The 19,964-nt window shown below is 49.2% G+C and overlaps 1 protein-coding gene across 1 annotated transcript in view; it reads left to right on the forward strand.

The window, feature by feature from the left end:
* The first annotated feature begins 6,504 nt into the window (after window positions 1-6,504).
* Window positions 6,505-19,964, forward strand: part of syt13 (synaptotagmin XIII) — a 43,904-nt gene continuing 30,444 nt past the window's right edge. The window contains exons 1-2 of the mRNA XM_070898552.1: window positions 6,505-6,786; window positions 19,673-19,895. Coding sequence (XP_070754653.1) covers window positions 6,601-6,786; window positions 19,673-19,895 — 409 coding nt within the window. The 5' untranslated portion in view covers window positions 6,505-6,600. The remainder of the gene's footprint in view (window positions 6,787-19,672; window positions 19,896-19,964) is intronic.

The raw sequence follows: 19,964 nt of genomic DNA on the forward strand, positions 1-19,964 counted from the left end.
TCGACTGGAGAAATCGAACATAGAGCTGCAAGACTATTCAGAAGAGCAAATTCCTGTTGTAGGACATATCCCCATACCAATGAAATACAAAGATCAGTTTCAGAGCTTGTCTCTCATAGTAGTGGCAGGAGACAAGCCTATCTTGATAGGTAGAAATTGGCTGGGATCACTGAAGCTGGATTGGAATGAGATCGTTTGTGTGGAAATGAAATTTGCATCAAAAGATGATGTCATCAAGCAGCATCCAAAGGTGTGCTTTGAAACAGGCAGTCCGATCCAAGGCTTCAAGGCCAGTGTCAGAGTGTAGAAGGATGCTAGACCAGTTTACTGCAAGCCCCGTACCATACGCACTCAAAGAGAAAGTTGAGCAAGAACTCAGAACTAGAAACTGAAGACATTGGCCCTGAACTTGGACTCACCGCCCACTGCCGCCTACTGTCGCTGACTGCCGCCTAGTTTTCTAGGCAGTTTCCCCTCGGTGCCAATTCGGTGGAGGCCTCCCACCGGTGGGGAGGGAAGACCACTAGGAACCGCCCACTGACATCCACTAGTGCGCAACTCACGTAAGTGTCCTCCCATCTGCCAAGCTGCCAGGTTGCTCTGGGCAGGAGTCGGCGGCAGCAGGGGGAAGGACCGCCGCATGGAGGCAGGTCTAATCCCAACGGTAAGTATGAAGACCAGCAAAAAAAGCAGTCTTCTTTTATTTATCTTTTTTGCAGTGATTCAGGTGGATGGGGTCCCCTGAAGGTTTTCCAGTGGGTTTTTTTTGTACAAATTAAAATTTTTATTTGTTCCCCCCCTCCCGGTACTTTGCCGAGGATTGCATTTGCTGCCGAGATTGGGAGCTCCTGCCCGCTGCGGCCCAGATTCACGGCCACCGGGCTGTCTTTACAGGACTTTTCAACGAAACTCCCGCCCAAAGTAGCGTGAGGTCTCTCAGCAGTCCTTTGGGTGGCACTTGGGCAGAACTTGGCTTCCACCAAGTTTGGGCCCTTAATCTCTAAGGTCAAAGAAGTGTTCTATTTTTCATACATTGATGAACTGCCAGTCAAAGCTGAAGAGATTGGTAGAGCAACCAAACGTGGCCCAGTTATGTCAAAGGTGTATGATTACATAGCAAATGGCTGGCCAAACCAGGTATCAGAGAAAGATATTCATCCATACTTTGTTCGTAGGAATGAATTATCAGTGGATAAAGATTGTATCATGTGGGGTGCAAGGATGATTGTCCCAAATAAGTTCAGGTCCAAATTGTTAGGAGATCATCATGACCAGCGCCTGGGAATGTGCTTGACCATGAGTTTTGCATGCAGTTAGTTATGGTGGCCAGGTTTAGATAAAGATATAGGGCCAGACTTTTCACTTTTGTGTAGATCGCCCAAAAATGTTGGCAGTAAATATGAGTTTTGAGATGGCCGGATTATCGCCTATTTTTAAAACACCAACTTTCCATTTTATAAAATGGGCGTTACTGCGAGCGATCTGAAATGGGCGTTAGCATTAAATTTTTTGACCTTCTGCCATAAACTGTCGCCGTCCATAGCAACGCTATGGTAATGGCCGTTTCCTACTTTTCAGGAGGTCAAGGGTCATCAATACATGCACAGAAGAGGAGAGAGAGGGAGCAGAGAGGAACTGTAAGCGTACGTGGGTGTGTTGTGTGCTGGGTTGGCTGTTGTGGGAGGTAGGAGGGAGATTTACCAGCAGCAAAAAGACTTGTGAGTACAAATACTGTTGTTCCCACAGAGCTTTTGGGGCAAAAAATATAGTTAAAATGGAAGAGATGGAGGAGGCAACACAGCACGCTGTGGAGACTGAGGACACTGCTAAAAGCAGTGCAGTGGGAGAGGAACTATTGGGAGGACGAAAACGAGCTCGGAGATTCTCCGACAAAGCAAATGCCTCCTTACTGCAAGAGGTGAAGTCACGTTGGGGTCAATGGACCCACGGTGTGGGTGGGAAGCCCACCCCAAAGGTCTACCAGAAGATATGGGCCGACATAGCCGAGGTGGTGTTGTCGGCAACGAACGAGGTATGTGAGGACAAGCGCTGGAATGACCTTGTCGGATCTGCCAGAGTAAGTATTACATTTATTTACATTTAGTTATATATTTATATAAATTGAATTGTAAGCGTAATGAGTGATTAAAATCAGATGTGATATCGTGCACTTATACAGGGAATGTTTTACTCAAAGCCTGCATTGACGGTGTACGTCTTTAGGTAAATAATTTTCGTAATAATCATGATTACATCTCTCGATTATATATTGTATCAGTCTCTGTGACAGTACCTAGCAATGATCTCTCGCAATGATCTCATGCCATGTCGTGCTGGTGTTACCTTTTACAGAAGAAGCTTTCGAAGAATAGGGCCGAGCAGAGGCGAACGGGTGGCGAGCCACCAGTCATCATCGAGCTCACTGACATCGAGGAGCGGGTGTTGGCACTAGTGGGGAGCCACCCCCAGTCGGCCACACAAGCAGCAGCAGAACCTGATGTGATGCCACATGAGTAAAATATACACCATTGCGTGATGTAAAGTCAATAGATGCCACACCCACTCAAACCCGACCAATAATATATGATAGATGATTGATAAAAGTGTTCTCTAAATAATAATGGCCTCATAAGAATCATTGCAATGCAAAATTTGGTCATGGTCATGAAATGTGATATCAGTGGTGCTTTTGTTGTGCATATGCTGTGTGTAGCGTTGGAATCCCCTTGTGATCCTAGCACCCACTTCTCCTCTAATAGCCTCATTTATGTTTTGTAGCTCAGCCAGCAGCACGGCCCCATGCAACATCACCGAGCCAAGAAGGTTGAAGTGCGGGGCCAGACTCGCCGGACGATCATCCATCTGGTGCTGAGGAGCCCCAATTATCGTCCGTGGAGCTGCTGGGTGCCTTCTCCACGATGACAGTGCGGACTTCGAGGAGCCTGCATCGCCAAGCTCCATAAGGCAGTCGAGACCGATTACATCTAGTGCTCCTGTAGCCATGCCCTCCTCCACCGTGGAGGTAGCGGGCCCAAGCACCTTGCCACAGGGCACCCCAGGTGTCTCCATGATGGCGCCGACCACGCGGTGGTTGGTTTGACGCAGCAGGTCTCCTCCACGAGCGGCAGATCTGAGTGGGGACATGGTACACTTGTCCAGGAGGAGTGTTGAGATAGGACAGCAGATCCTCCAGACAATGGGGGGCATATCCCTACAGCTGGCCAGCATGTCCGCCACCATGACCGAGTATGTGCTGCGGATGGCGGAGGCCCTGGAGGTGATAGCCAGGAACACAGATGGCAGAGGGCTCCCAATGGTTCCAGAGCAGGGCACTGCACCCTAAGGTGCCACTACCCCATTGCCAATGACACATGAGAGCCAGGAGGAAGATCTTGCTTCTGGCTCAGAGCACGTTCCCACCTCGGGACCGTCCTCTCCCATAGCCGGCTAACCAGCGGTTCTGCCGTCACCCCCCCCCCCCAATGAAGCAATGCCTGAGGAGCTTCTTGGCAAGATGGCTTTGAGTAAGGAGGGGAAGGGGAATGGGTATGGGTGGGGAAGAGAAGTGGTGGGGGAAAAGGAAAGTGAGGTGCTTGGCCACAGGAGTTGTATTGGTCACAGTATTTTGATGTTGTTGCTATTTTGTTGGGGGGTTTGGGGGAAGGGGGGAGGTACCTTGTTTTTTTGCATTTGTGTTCTTTGATTATGAAGTTTTGTTTGAAATATGAACACTTTTATGAATGATATAAATGTCATCAATTTGTTGTGGGGTGGGGTGTTTTTTTACAGTTATAATTATGATTTTATATAAATGTTCTCATTAAATGTTTTTTATTTCACATAACCTTGTTGTGCATTGTCTCAGATAAGACTGCTTCTCCCTGTAAGTGCGTGGGATGTAAGTTCTCGTCTTCCTCAGTGTGTGCCACCTCTTTGACTGGGTACATAATGCTCTTGAATATACCTTCTGCCATCTCTAGTCTGCAGCACGTAGTCATCGACAGGCTGAGAAATTACAGGCCCCATTACAATCACAATCAGTATTATACCTATTGTTCACAAACAATAAATTTACCTACTAAAACACCTAAAATAAATTGAAATAGTCCACAGAATAATAAGATGTTTGTTCAGATGTTCAAATCACCTTAAAAGAACTGCATAGTACATCAAAACTCCCCAAACTTGAAGCAGCCTTTTATATGAACCGACCTCCAAGTTACAACATGGCGTCCATACCACTGGGTTTAATTCAGGTGAGAGCAACTTTTTCTCAGCATTTTTTTCGGCGAGCAATATTTTCGGCGATATGTGGGCGAATTGCCGAAAGTAATGGTTGGCGATATTATGGCCGTTAGTTTTGCCTATTCTGAACTTCACGGCAAAAAAAAGTGGGTGGGCGGTATTATTAATTCTCAGCGTTAAGTACATGGCGAAAGTAATGCTGGCCGATAAATGAGTGATACATGGGCATTAGTTTCCATTTTGTTGCTAAATGGGCAATATCTGGGTGTTATACCTCATCTCAGCATTAAAGTGGATGTTAAGTAGCGATATCGATGCAAAAAAAGTGGAAAGTCTAGGCTATAGAGTACATCGTTAGTCAGTGTACAACATGGCAATCGGTAAACAAGAAACCACCATCAGTACCATTGCAGCCATGGAAATGGCCTCCCAGGGTGTGGCAAAGGTTACATGTAGATTATATTGAGCTAGAAGGACAACAATTATTCATAGTCATTGATAGTCATTCAAAATGGGTAGAGGTGTTTCCGATGCGGAAAATAAGTAAAAACATTAGACAATTTGCGAAAATTGTTTTCTTCATAAAGCCTCCCAGAAGAAATTGTATCTGATAATGGGCCGCAATTTTGTTCAGAAGAATTTGAACAGTTCATGAGCAGAAATGGTGTGAAACATACCAAGGTTCCACCACACCACCCTGCTTCAATTGGTGCAGCAGCGCGCACAGTACAAATTGTAAAACGTGCCCTCATCAAGCAAATGTTGGATCAAAATCCAAAGAAACGGCAATTGTCGTTGGACCACAAACTAGTAAATTTTCTAATTACTTATCATAATACTCTCATACAACTACAGGTAGAACACCAGCAGAGTTGTTTCTCAAACGACAGCCACAAACCAGATTCTTGTTGTTAAAACCAAACTTGGCACAGTTAGTAGAAGAGAAACAATTAAGACAGAAAGAGAATCATGATAGTGGTAGAGTAAGAGAGAGAAGTGTGAAATTAAATCAGAAGATGAGAGTGAAGAACCATCACCATAATGCAACTACTGATGTAAATACAATGAAAGGATCATGTCGCAAGGTAACATGATGACAGTTTCTGTATTAGATCCTTCTTGCGTAGTGTGCTTCTTCGTGATATAGTAAGAATATATTACACTGAGTGCTATAGTACAGAACAGGACCTATTTACTGTACTGAGTACTGGGATCAGAACAGGACCTGTTTACTCTACTGAGACATCATTATAGGCAGTAACTCAAAATTGAGGAAGACTTGCTTCCACTCTAAAAGTGAGTTCTTAGGTGACTGAACAGTCCAATACGGGAATTACAGTCTCTGTCACAGGTGGGACAGAGAGTCGTTGAAGGAAAGGGTGGGGAGTCTGGTTTGCTGCACGCTCCTTTCGCTGCCTGCGCTTGTTTTCTGCATGCTCTCGGCAATGAGACTCGAGGTGCTCAGCGCCCTCCCGGATGCACTTCCTCCACTTAGGTCAGTCTTTGGCCAGGACTCCCAGGTGTCGGTGAGAGTACTGGAATCGGAACAGGACCTGTTTACTGCACTGAGTGCACGAGTACGGATTAGGACCTGTGTCTAATTATCTGTATTTTGCAATCCCATCTAATGGGGTGGAATAGTGAACAGTTAGATTGGAACATGAGCTCTTTGATACTGGCTCTACTTTCGAACCTTGCTTCAACCCCACCACTGTGACACTCAAGATCCACAAAATTCATCAGGGAGAAAAAGTACTTCAGCTGCTATTTACATATCATACGGTAATTGCCAGGGCCGGTTAAGGAGTTAATGAATAATAGTTACCTGCTGCATCATCGCAGTTTGTTTCTCCTGCCAGATTTCCTTTATCTGCCAACACGTGATCAGATCATCAACAAACAGATGTCCTTCACAGCTCGTCAGCATATTTGAAATGTTAAATGTGAACAATGATTGTCATTTTGTTGTGCTATTTTAATAAATAAGTTGATCGTTCTCTTTCTAACTGGTTACCTCTTTAATATTACATCACAAGCCCCGCCTCTCCCATTGACATCAGAGCTCTGTCTGTTCCGAATGAAAGAAGCCTTGGGTCTGAACAAAGTGCTGCTGCCTCAGACTCCATCCTACCCACCTGCTTCTGACTGACCCCGGGACCTCCTCCGGAATATGCCGGCTGGCTATTTGTTTTGTGTGAGGACCGAACACCCAGATTTGAGCAGTGAAGGATAAGTTCTGCCTTTGGCCAGTTTGCAGGAGCCAAAGGATGCTGCAGACTTCTCCCTGAATGTGAAGGGGGAACATTAAGCAGAGCAATCCACAGCCTGCTCTGGAGCCGTTAAAGCCTTGGCACGATGCTGGTGGCACTTTCGCTGCCTGTTCTCGGGGCCACACTGGGCACAGCCGCTGGGCTGTTCGCCGTCTGTGCTCTGGCCTTCCTGTGCCACTGTTTCAAGAAGAAAGGAGTCTCCGAGATCCCGCACAACGAAGCTCCGGAAAGTACCGCGAAGCAGACCAACTTTGTGAGCACGGTGCAGCCGGTAAGCAAAGCAACTCTTTTTTGTGCTTCGGACTTTTGTTGTGTGCAGTCAGCTGTCGCTGAGCGATTGTCTCAGTCTTTGCAGCTTGCCCGTGGAAGGCTTTGAAACTCGATACAAATTGGAGCATTAAAAGGTTCGCTCAGAGAATCCAGCAATTACTGAACTGTCAGAGTCGCTCTAAGGCTGTCTGTGTAACAAACCAAAGATGCATGTTCGTCGGGGGAGTGTTTTTTTTAATTTTTTTAAATTTTTTTTTTAATTTTTCGTTGCCAATCTTTCCAATTCTTTGTCAAATCACAAACGCCAGAGGTCACCTTGCACACATCAAGGATCACTCTGCGCCAATGCTCTTAGCCAAAAGGCCGAGAGCCACTGCACCGTTCCTGGAAGTACTGCAATACCAGGTTCGTGCCATGGAGGTGGATGGGTCAGGCCCCTCACACACCTCCGTGGAGGTGGATGGGTCAAGCCACCCCACCCACCTCCTATTTCCAAAAAGCATAGGAGAACCACCTTCCTGATCCAGGGAGAACCACTTTGGGGTCATGGTTACTCCCCTGTCAGGTCAGTTACGCATGATCTTAGCCAAAAGGTCGTCGGGGGAGTGTTGTAGCGAGGACACGTCACATGGTTTCTGTGCCCAACTGCTGTAAGCGCGCATCTCACTCAGTGATTCCTATGGCGAGGGACTGCCAAGTTTACATGGTGTTTGTATTACTGCTAGAGCCATAACGAATATGGTTGTCAGAGGTTATGACTCACCTCAGAGTGTTATAGAGGGACTGTGTTATACGGTTTCTTTATTAGAGTACCATAAACAGCATTGAAGTCAGACAGAGCACGAATGAGGAGTTGCAGACATGGGGCTATGGTCGAGGTGGGACTCTATCCCTGTCCTGCCCCCCAACTCTGCCACGACCCCCCCATAAGCCCAACCCTACCATGACACCCACCGTGCCATAACAACAACTTGTATTTATATAATCCCTGACCGTGGCATAACCCAGGGTTAGCTCAGAAGCAGGAAGCAAAGGGTAATGGTCGATGGGTGATTTTGTGACTGGAAGGCTGTTTCCAGTGGGTTTCCACAGGGCTCAGTACCGGGTTTCTTGCATTTTGTGGTATATATCAATGATTTGGATTTGAATGTAGGGGGTATGATTAAGAATATGCAGATGATACAAAAATTAGCCATTTGGTTGATAATGGACCAGTCAGGAGGGCAGAACAGTGGCAAATGGAACTTAATCCAGAGAAGTGTGAGGTAATGTATTTGGGGAGGGCTAACAAGGAAAGGAAATACACATTAAATGGTAGGACACTGAGAAGTGTAGAGGAAGAAAGGGACCTTGGAGTGTATGTCCACAGATCCCTGAAGGTAGCAGGCCAAGTAGATAAGGTGGTTAAGAAGGCATACGGAATACTTGCCTTTATTAGCCGAGGCATAGAATACAAGAGCAGGGGGGGTTATGCTTGAACTGTATAAAACACTAGTTAGGCCACAGCTAGAGTACTGCATGCAGTTCTGGTCACCAAATTACAGGAAAGAAGTGATTGCACTGGAGAGGGTACAGAGGAGGTTGTCTAGAATTTTAGCTATGAGTAACGATTGGATAGGCGAGGGTTGTTTTCTTTGGAACAGAGAATGTTGAGGGGAGAATTATTGAGGTGTATAAAATTATGAGGGGCCTAGATAGAGTGGATAGGAAGGACCTATTTCCCTTAATAAAGGGGTCAATAACCAGGGGGCATAGATTTAAATAAATTGGTAGGAGGTTTAGAGAGGATTTGAGGTGAATTTTTTCACCCAGAGGGTGGTGGGGGTCACTGCCTGAAAGGGTGGTAGAGCCAGGAACACTCATAGCATTTAGAAAGTACTTGAATATGCACTTGAAGTGTCATAACCTACAAGGCTACGGACCAAGAGCTGGAAAGTGTGATTGGCTGGATGGCTCGTTGTTGGCCGGCACGGACACAATGGGCCAAATGGCCTCCTTCTGTGCTATCAATTTCTGTAATTCTATTCTATTCTATTCTATTCTATGAACTCCCAACCCTGCCACGACCTGCAACCCTGCCACGACCCCCAACCCTGCCACGACTCCCAACTCTACTTGGTCACTTTAGGCAAGGAGATGGAGGTTTGCCAGTGCCTGTGTAACGTACCAAGCAACACGAGACACTGCCTTCAGAAGGGGAACGATATTTGGGAGTGCGGTACTCGGGGATATTATTGTATAGAATCACAGATGCAAACCAGAGCTTCTTCCTCCACCAAGTACCTGCCCCTCTCATCCAACTGAGATCAGGATCTCATCAGATCTACCATTGTTTCAGTGAGAGGGAGGCGAGTGTAGGGCATAAGGCATTCAACATTCAGCAAAGGTGTCAGTCCTAGCAATCATTGCAAAATGTTGTCATCCAGTCATAGAACTACAGTGACCTGCGAGGGGGTTCCTTCCTTAATAGAAGGAAAAGAAAATTAAATATTAAAAGGAGGTAGATGGGTAAAAGAACAGTAATCTCCCATGCACGGTGATGGAACTAGAGTGAGTGAAGAGCAGGAGCCAGCCAGCACCAAGCCCATTACTTCAAGGCACTCTTTCTGATTTGCAGTTGGGTGGGTCCTGGTACAGAAAGTCAGCTTCAGCACAGTACTATATCCCTAACAGTTTGATAAAACACAAACACCCTGACTGGGCATAGTCATGGCCTGGCACCAAAATATTGGACTATTGCTAACAGCAGTGGCCAGCTGCAAACTCACAAACAGGTCCAAGGGCCTGTTACTTGCCAACTTCAACAGTGCTGCCTGCATTGAAGACAAGAAGGGGGCAGGATCCGATATCTGAGGCAGTGCCAGATGGAACTGAAGGAGGTCGGGTAAAATACCTGCCCCAGAAACAATGGCAGTGCCCCCTGTCATTTGGGTCTGGGGGATAAGGTGCATGTCTATCTTATCTACATATTAGATCATCAACTGGCAAAGTAAAGTGAGTAAAAACAGTCTGAAAAGGCAAAGGCATATTACAACCATACAAACAATGAGGGACAGGAAACGACCCTCTGGTCCATCCTGCCCATCCCACCCCACTGCGATGCCTTGTGCATCACAATACATATTAGGCAGCACTGCTGAAAAATACATTACCATCAATTTACATTTTTCACAGAAAAGGTTATAAATAATTTGCTTCGTGGTTCACTACTTGTTTAATTAAACAAGCGCAGGCAATGGAAGGAGCGTGCAGCAAAATAGATTCCCACTCACCCTTTCCTTTAACCACTGTCTGTTTGTTCAGTCACCTGAGAAATCATTTTTAGAGTGGAAGCAAGTCTTCCTCGAATTCGAGGGACTGCCTATGATGATGATGAATTAAGCATATTGATGTGAATCTGTGATATTTAATGCCCTTATGGAAGCCGGGATATTGAATAAATTTAAGACAGAGATAGACAGCTTCTTAACCAATAAGGGGTTATGGGGAGCGGGCAGGGAAGTGGACCTGAGTCCATGATCAGATCAGCCATGATTGTATTAAATGGCGGAGCAGGCTCGAGAGGCCATATGGCCTACTCCTGCTCCTATTTCTTATGTTCTTATTATGTGGTTAAAGAGATGCAAATATGTAACTAGGACAAATACTTCATCCTCCTCCTCTCTCTCCCCATCCCCAATGGACTTTGGGAACATAGTGAAGGCAATTTTAACTTTTAGCAGCAGGCATAAAACAGTTGATAGAATATTGAAAAACCATTTTAACCTCAATTTTCCTTTCCATTGAATAAAATGGGTCAAGGTGTAAAAACGGGCGGCCAATTTGCTTTCAGCTGTTTTTCTCCCTATGATGAGTTAAAATGACCCAAAATGAGTGGGGACTCACAAGGTAGCACATCCAGTTCATCCTGTGTCAAATACAGCACGTGTCAAATGCAGAATTAAAACTTCCATTATGCTTTCACAGTATTGCACCTTGATCTTTAAGAGCAACTTCTATGAGTCAGTATAATTTTTTCATTTCCCTCACCAGCCATCCTTGTGAGCTCATTAATGGCTAGTGATAGCTCAATGGGATACGTTTAACCCAAGGGTAAAGAGAGAGTTAAGCTTGAGGAAATTGTAGGTTTAGCAACAGCCTAGCTTTTGATGTTTTGTGCCATTTAGGCCCCGCAGATCTTCACACCCAGGCTCCACAGACCTGCGCCTTCACACCCAGGCCCCACAGAGCTGCGCCTTCACACCCAGGCCCCACAGACCTGCGCCTTCACACCCAGGCCCCACAGAGCTGCGCCTTCACACCCAGGCCCCACAGAGCTGCGCCTTCACACCCAGGCCCCACAGACCTGCGCCTTCACACCCAGGCCCCACAGACCTGCGCCTTCACACCCAGGCCCCACAGACCTGCGCCTTCACACCCAGGCCCCACAGACCTGCGCCTTCACACCCAGGCCCCACAGAGCTGCGCCTTCACACCCAGGCCCCACAGAGCTGCGCCTTCACACCCAGGCCCCACAGAGCTGCGCCTTCACACCCAGGCCCCACAGACCTGCGCCTTCACACCCAGGCCCCACAGAGCTGCGCCTTCACACCCAGGCCCCACAGACCTGCGCCTTCACACCCAGGCCCCACAGAGCTGCGCCTTCACACCCAGGCCCCACAGAGCTGCGCCTTCACACCCAGGCCCCACAGAGCTGCGCCTTCACACCCAGGCCCCACAGACCTGCGCCTTCACACCCAGGCCCCACAGACCTGCGCCTTCACACCCAGGCCCCACAGACCTGCGCCTTCACACCCAGGCCCCACAGAGCTGCGCCTTCACACCCAGGCCCCACAGAGCTGCGCCTTCACACCCAGGCCCCACAGAGCTGCGCCTTCACACCCAGGCCCCACAGAGCTGCGCCTTCACACCCAGGCCCCACAGACCTGCGCCTTCACACCCAGGCCCCACAGAGCTGCGCCTTCACACATAAGAACATAAGAATTAGGAGCAAGAACAGGCCATACAGCCTTCGGGGCTTCTGACCAGCAGTTTAAATTTATAACTATGGGAAAAGGATGACTGTCAGATACCAGGCAGTGGGCAATTATCTCGCTTTGTAACATTTTGGGTTATGAGGCAATTTAGATGAGCACCATCAGTTTTGATGCAGATCCCTTGCACAGGAAAGATGCCAGGCAGAAACTGGGTATTTGAGTGTAATATCTGATTGTCTCGGGCTTAGTGCACAATGGTTAATTACATTTAACACAACAGGATGAACTGGGCAGATCTAATTAGCTGGTCCAAAATCTTGGAGCTTTGCAGCAAAATTATGTTTTATTTTCCTGTTGTGAAGCCAAAGTTTACTCACGGCTCCCTCACCCAATGTCAACATCAGTACTTCCTAGAAATGTTTCTTTTAACAACCAGCTCCAGGACAAACAATTCTCACACTCTCTAGTTACGGGTACCAGTACTGATGAGAGATAAATATTATTAAAATATTTGGGCATGTTTTGGAAATTCAGAATTAACGGGCAGCTGATCCAGTATCTCCCATTTTACATGATCACCCAAAGTCAAAATTATCCTCACTGTTTTCCATTCCTCCTTATTCCTGCTTTGCTTTTCTCCTACGCGTCTGTTATTCTCGCCCCTTCCCTCTGTCTTTCTCACCTCCTTCCTCTCTCTCTGTTGCTGCTCTGCTCCTATCCCCTCCCCTCATTGGGGATGTAGACGTTGCCAGATGCTCAAATGGTGATTACTGTACTGCTGAAACAATTAGACGTGTCATGTGTTTGATGTTCCTGGTCAGTATTGGACAGTCTGTGATGTGAAATTGGATTAATATCCTGCAGTTTTTACTTGATTCGCTCTATGTTAGGGAGAAGTTTCACACGTTCCAATTGATTTGCCAGAGGCTTGACTGCCTCGCTCAGGAGATTGAGTGGGTTTGGTTGAATGTGAAAGACAGCAATCGGTCCATGGCCAGTGGGGGGAAGGGCTGGGTGGGGGAATGAGGCTGCTGGATGTAGCCTTTTATTTGTTCTAACTCCCGTCCGGCAGGAGTTCCCTCATTGCTTCCTCAATGGTCTGACTGCGTGGGCATGCATAGGTATTCAACTGCTGCGAGGCTAGGTGCTCTGCCCCCGTCCTTACCCACTGTGGGTGCTCTGCCCCCGTCCTTACCCACTGTGGGTGCTCTGCCCCCGTCCTTACCCACTGTGGGTGCTCTGCCCCCATCCTTACCCACTGTGGGTGCTCTCCCCCCGTCCTTACCCACTGTGGGTGCTCTGCCCCCGTCCTTACCCCTGTGGGTGCTCTGCCCCCGTCCTTACCCCCTGTGGGTGCTCTGCCCCTGTCCTTACCCACTGTGGGTGCTCTCCCCCCGTCCTTACCCACTGTGGGTGCTCTCCCCCCGTCCTTACCCCGTGTGGGTGCTCTCCCCCGTCCTTACCCCGTGTGGGTGCTCTCCCCCCGTCCTTACCCACTGTGGGTGCTCTCCCCCCGTCCTTACCCACTGTGGGTGCTCTCCCCCCGTCCTTACCCACTGTGGGTGCTCTCCCCCCGTCCTTACTCACTGTGGGTGCTCTCCCCCCGTCCTTACCCACTGTGGGTGCTGTCATGTATTCAACTATCATTGTGACCCAAGTATAAGCTGACCTAAGTTGTACACCTTGAGAACACTGACCACAAGGGGCGAACTTGTGGGAGACACTCCTAACCTGGACTTTCAGGTATAAAAGGGGAGCTCCACCCACCTTCAGGACTTGAGGTCTTGGTAATAAAGGTAACTGGTCACAGAGTGACCTTCTCTCAAGTATGGGCCTCGTGTGCATTTATACTGTATAGTAAGGACATATCATTGGCGACGAGAAACTGAGATTTAAACCATGCGAACATGGCCACTAGCAGCACAGAAGAGAGGTACTGTGTTGGTGATGATTGGGACAACTTTATTGAGAGACTACAGCAAAGTTTCGTCACTAAGGAATGGCTGGGACAGGAGTCGGCCGACAAATGCAGGGCTCATCTCGTGAAGGTTTGTGGATCCAGAACGTACTTCCTGATGAAGGACCTTCTAGCGCCAGAGAAGCCGGCGGACAAGACGTTCGAAGAGCTCAGTAAGTTGATCGGGGAACACCTTAAACCGGCGAGCAACGTGCACATGGCGAGACACCGGTTTTACATGCACCGGCGGCGAGAAGGGCAAAGCGTTCCAGACTTTGTGGCACATCTCCGGTGACTGGCGAGCCTATGTAAGTTCACAGATGCATGCAGAGCGGAGATGCTGCGAGACTTTTTTTATTGAGGTCATCGGGCACGCTGGGGTTTTCAGGAAACTGATTGAGACCAAAGACTTGACCTTGGAAGCGGCGGCTCTGATAGCCCAAACATTTATATCAGGGGAGGAAGAGACCAGAATGATGTATGACAAAAATCTTGGCTCAAATGCGGCAAACAACCAGGGAGTCAACATTGCCTAGAGAACTGTGTGCCGCGTTAACAGACAAGGGCAATCGGACATGCCCCAGTATGTAGTTGAACCCAAAGGGGGAATTCAACAGAGACAATGGCTAGCTGAACAGCGATTCATGCCATCACAATGGGCAATGTGGCCAGTAATGGGGCCATCAACACCTGTTAATGGTGCGCTTAAGGACAGTTACAGAGACAGTCAGAGATGATCGATTGGTAATGGACCTTTTGTTTCCAACAACAGGGCCTCCAGCTCATGCTGGACATGTGGAGGCAAACACACAGCCAGAGCTTGCAGGTATCAGCAATATAGCTGCAGAAACTGCAAAGTCAGCGGTCACTTGGCGCTTATGTGCAGGAAGCCTGCAGCCAGGTTGACAGGTTGATGTATGAGGAGGATGGGTCCGATGTAAGCCCTACGAGGCCAAATGAATACTGGGGGAAATCACTGGAAGCTGAAGTTCAGCGCGTTCATGTGGAGCACATATACGGTTCATATACCAGGACGACACCAATAATGATGACAGTGCTCCTCAGTGGCATCCCAGTATTAATGGAGCTAGACACGGGGGCCAGTCCCTGATGAGTATCAAACAGTTCGAAAAGTTGTGGGTGTCCAAGGCCAGGAGGCCAAAATTATTGCCGATTGACGCGCAGCTACGGACATATACAAAGGAGATCATTCCGGTGCTAGGCAGTGCCACGGTAGTCGTGACCCACAAAGATTCGGAGAACAGGTTGCTACTCTGGATTGTCCCAGGGGACGGTCCCGCACTACTGGGGAGGAGTTGGCTTGCTGTCATGAACTGGAAATGGGGCGATATCAATGCAATTTCTTCTGTGGAGCAAGTATCATGCTCATAGGTCCTGGACAAATTTAACTCATTATTTCAACCCGGCATCGGCACTTTCATGGGGGCCAAGGTAGTGATTTACATAAACCTGGACGCCAGGCCAGTACACCACAAGGCCAGAGCGGTGCCGTACGTGATGCAGGAAAAGATAGAAGGCGAATTGGACCGCCTGCTGATGGAAGGCATCATCTCGCCAGTCGAATTCAGTGACTGGGCGAGCCCGATTGTGCCGGTGCTCAAGGCGGATGGGTCGGTCAGGATATGTAGCGATTACAAGGCCACCATCAATCGGGTGTCCCTCCAAGACCAGTACCCGCTACCGAGAGCAGAGGACCTCTTTGCGACGCTATCCGGTGGCAAACTTTTTTCAAAATTGGACCTGACCTCAGCTTACATGACCCAGGAGCTGGCAAGTGAGTCGAAGAAGCTGACCACCATCACGACACACAAAGGGTTGTTTGAGTATAACAGATGTCCGTTCGGGATTCGTTCGGCCGCCGCGATCTTTCAGTGAAATATGGAAAGCCTCCTCAAGTTGATTCCAAGGACGGTGGTTTTTCAAGACGACATCCTCATCACGGGTCGCGATACTGAAGACCACCTCCATAACCTGAAGGAGGTGCTACGCAGACTGGACCAGGTAGGGCTACGACTGAAAAAGGCGATGTGCGTCTTCTTAGCTCCAGAGGTAGAATTCCTGGGGAGGAGGGTAGCAGCAGACGGGATCAGACCTACTGCGTCCAAAACGGAAGCGATCCAGAGAGCACCCAGACCCCGTAACACGATGGAGCTGCGTTCGTTCCTGGAGTTCCTGAACTATTTTGGTAACTTTCGTCCCAAATTGAGCATGCTGTTAGAGCCGCTACACGTACTCCTACGCAAAGGTCGCGATTGGGTCTGGGGGGACAGCCAGGAAAGGGCTTTTGATAGAGCACGCAATTTGTTATGCTCCAACAAACTGTTAACGTTATATGACCCATGTAAGAAACCTGTTTTAACGTGCGATGCGTTGTCCTATGGGGTCGGGTGTGTGTTGCAGCATGTGAATGCCAATGGTCAGTTACAGCCAGTAGCTTATGCCTCCAGAAGTCTGTCCCAGGCAGAAAGGGGCTACGGGATGGTAGAAAAGGAAGCGCTAGCATGTGTATATGCAGTAAAAAAAAAAAGCACGAGTACCTGTTTGGCAGGAAATTTGAGCTGGAGACAGATTACAAACCCCAAACGTCCCTTTTGACCGACAACAAGGCCATAAATGCGAATGCATTGGCCCGCATACAGAGGTGGGCACTCACGTTAGCCGCCTATGACTACACAATTCGGCACAGACCGGGCAATGAAAACTGCGCCAATGCAATCAGCAAGCTCCCACTAGCCACCACTGAGGGGGCAACTGAGCATGCTGCTGAGATGGTCATGGCTGTTGAAGCTTTCGAAAGCGAAGGCTCATCTGTGACAGCCCGTCAGATTAAGGTCTGGACAAATAAAGACCCACTACTGTCTTTAGTTAAGAAATGTGTCCTGAATGGGGACTGGGCAGCCACATACGGGGCATGCCCTGAGGAATTTAAACCATTTCATAGGCGCAACTCTCGATTCAGGCCGATTGCCTACTGTGGGGAAACTGAGTAGTCATGCCCCAAATGGGCAGAGAGGTGTTTATCAGAGAACTCCACAATGGGCACCCGCGCATTGTCATGATGAAGGCCAGGTCACACGTTTGGTGGCCAGGTATAGATGCAGACCTGGAACTTTGTGTTCGCAGGTGCAACACGTGTGCTCAGCTGGGCAACGCACCCAGGGAAGCCCCCCTTAGCCCCTGGTCCTGGCCCGCCAAGCCATGGTCACGCATCCATGTGGACTACGCAGGTCCTTTCATGGGAAAAATGTTTTTGTTTGTTGTAGACGCCTATTCCAAATGGATTGGGTGTGCCATTTTAAATTCAAGCACATCCTCTGCCATGGTAGAAAGTCTACAGGCAATGTTCGCCGCCCATGGTCTACCGAATGTCTTGGTCAGCGACAATGGCCCGTGCTTCACAAGCACTGAATTCCAGGACTTCATGGCAGGCAATGGAATCAACCATTTCAGAACGGCACCGTTCAAGGCGGCCTCAAACGGCCAGGCGGAACGAGCAGTGCAGATAATCAAACAGGAGATGCTCAGAATCCAAGGGGGTTCCCTACAAAGCCGCTTATCACGCCGCCTGTTGGCCAATAGATCCCGACCACACACGCTCACAGGGGTTCCACCCGCAGAGCTGCGAATGAAAAGGACGCTCAAAACCAGGTTATCCCTTATACACCCGACTATGAAAGAAGTTGTTGAGAGCAGGCGTCAGTCACAGTGTGACTACCATGACAGGAATGCGAGGGCGCGATGTATTGATGTCAATGACCCTGTTTTTGTCCTTAATTATGCTGCAGGGCCCAAATGGCTTGCAGGCACTGTGAATGCCAAAGAGGGGAATATGGTTTTGGTAGTTAAACTTACCAATGGACAAATCTTCTGCAAACACGTGGATCAAACTAAAATGAGGTTCAGCAACCCCATAGAAGAAGCAAAGGAAGAACACGACGTAGAGCTCACTCCACCACAGGTGACCGAACACCAGAACCAAGTGGAGGAGAGCCCAGTCACTGTAGGCAGTCCGGACAGGCCTTAGGCACCGCAAACAGCAGACACTCAGGCCAGCGCCCTACAACCAGAGCCCCAACTCAGGCACTCTACAAGGGAGTGTAAACCACCAGAGAGTCTTAACCTGTGATCCCAATAAGACTTTGGGTGGGGGGGGGAGGTGATGTCATGTATTCAATTTTCATTGTAACCCATGTATAAGCTGACCTTAGTTGTGCACCTTGAGAACACTGACCACAGGGGTGAACTTGTGGGAGACACTCCTAACCTTGACTTTCAGGTATAAAAGCAGAAGCTCCACCCACCTTCAGGACTTGAGGTCTTGGTAATATAGGTAACTGGTCACAGAGTGACCTTCTCTCAAGTATGGGCCTCGTGTGCATTTATATTGTATAGTAAGGACATATCAGGTGCTCTCCCCCTGTCACCCACCCACTGTGGGTGCTCTCCCCCTGTCCTCACCCACTGTGGGTGCTCTCCCCCTGTCCTCACCTACTGTGGGTGCTCTCCCCCTGTCCTCACCCACTGTGGGTGCTCTTCCCCCTGTCACCCACCCACTGTGGGTGCTCTTCCCCCTGTCACCCACCCACTATGGGTGCTCTCCCCCTGTCCTTACCCACCCACTGTGGGTGCTCTCCCCCTGTCCTTGCCCACCCACTGTGGGTGCTCTCCCCTAGCTGATCTGTTTTTCTCACCTTTCTTGGCTGAACATCTTTGATGCTCTTCCCCTTTGCTGCTCCATCCGACATCCCACGGTGCCCCTTCCGACATCCCACGGTGCTCCATCCGACATCCCACGGTGCTCCATCTGACATCCCACGGTGCCCCTTCCGACATCCCACGGTGCTCCATCCGACATCCCACGGTACCCCATCCAACATCCCACGGTACCCCAACCGACATCCCACGGTGCTCCATCCGACATCCCACGGTACCCCATCCGACATCCCACGGTACCCCATCCGACATCCCACGGTACCCCATCCGACATCCCACGGTGCTCCATCCGACATCCCACGGTACCCCATCCGACATCCCACGGTACCCCATCCGACATCCCACGGTGCTCCATCCGACATCCCACGGTGCTCCATCCGACATCCCACGGTACCCCATCCGACATCCCACGGTGCTCCATCCGACATCCCACGGTGCCCCATCCGACATCCCACGGTGCCCCATCCGACATCCCACGGTGCTCCATCCGACATCCCACGGTGCCCCATCCGACATCCCACGGTGCCCCATCCGACATCCCACGGTGCTCCATCCGACATCCCACGGTGCTCCATCTGACATCCCACGGTACCCCATCCGACATCCCACGGTGCTCCATCCAACATCCCACGGTACCCCATCCGACATCCCACGGTACCCCATCCGACATCCCACGGTGCTCCATCCGACATCCCACGGTGCTCCATCTGACATCCCACGGTACCCCATCCGACATCCCACGGTACCCCATCCAACATCCCACGGTACCCCATCCGACATCCCACGGTGCTCCATCCGACATCCCACGGTACCCCATCCGACATCCCACGGTGCTCCATCCGACATCCCACGGTGCTCCATCCGACATCCCACGGTGCTCCATCCGACATCCCACGGTGCTTGATTGTTTATCCCATAATCTGTGCTATTGATGGTGGATTTACACTTTCCACCTGTAGCAGAGCAGAGAACAACCCACCCACTCCTCTCCAGCCTCGGGGACCATTTAATTCAAACCAGTAGAACCAGAGGTGGGTGGGGGTGAAATAAGAAGAAAGTGGCATCATGGACCAGCAGCACATATTCACAAAAACGTGAATGTGCGACAGGATGCTCAGATATCATCTGGTACCCATAACTTGCTGGACTGTTATAAATTTAGTTTCTTATAAGCATAAGAAGCCCTGAATGAAGCTCTTGTTCTTTAATTGCTGTCACAGTTTAGCGTAAAGAAGACAACGGAACCAGTTCAGCCGAGGACCCGGCTAACATCACCTAAAATCTACCGCCCCAAGCCAATGGTAACATCACCGGAATTCATTAATTACACCGATTACACTTTGGGAACGATGGATGAACCACTGTCTGCCAATAGGAAGGAGGCCAACATCTCCAGCTTAATGATGGATTCAACTGAAGAGCTGTTTGTTATTTCCAAGAATGGTAAGGTGGCAAGCTAGAGAGTGAAGGGCTGCCTGGGCTGCTCCAAGCTTTAACTCACTGCAACAGCAT

The sequence above is a fragment of the Pristiophorus japonicus genome, chromosome 14 (assembly GCF_044704955.1).
Source record: "Pristiophorus japonicus isolate sPriJap1 chromosome 14, sPriJap1.hap1, whole genome shotgun sequence".
Taxonomy (NCBI): domain Eukaryota; kingdom Metazoa; phylum Chordata; class Chondrichthyes; family Pristiophoridae; genus Pristiophorus; species Pristiophorus japonicus.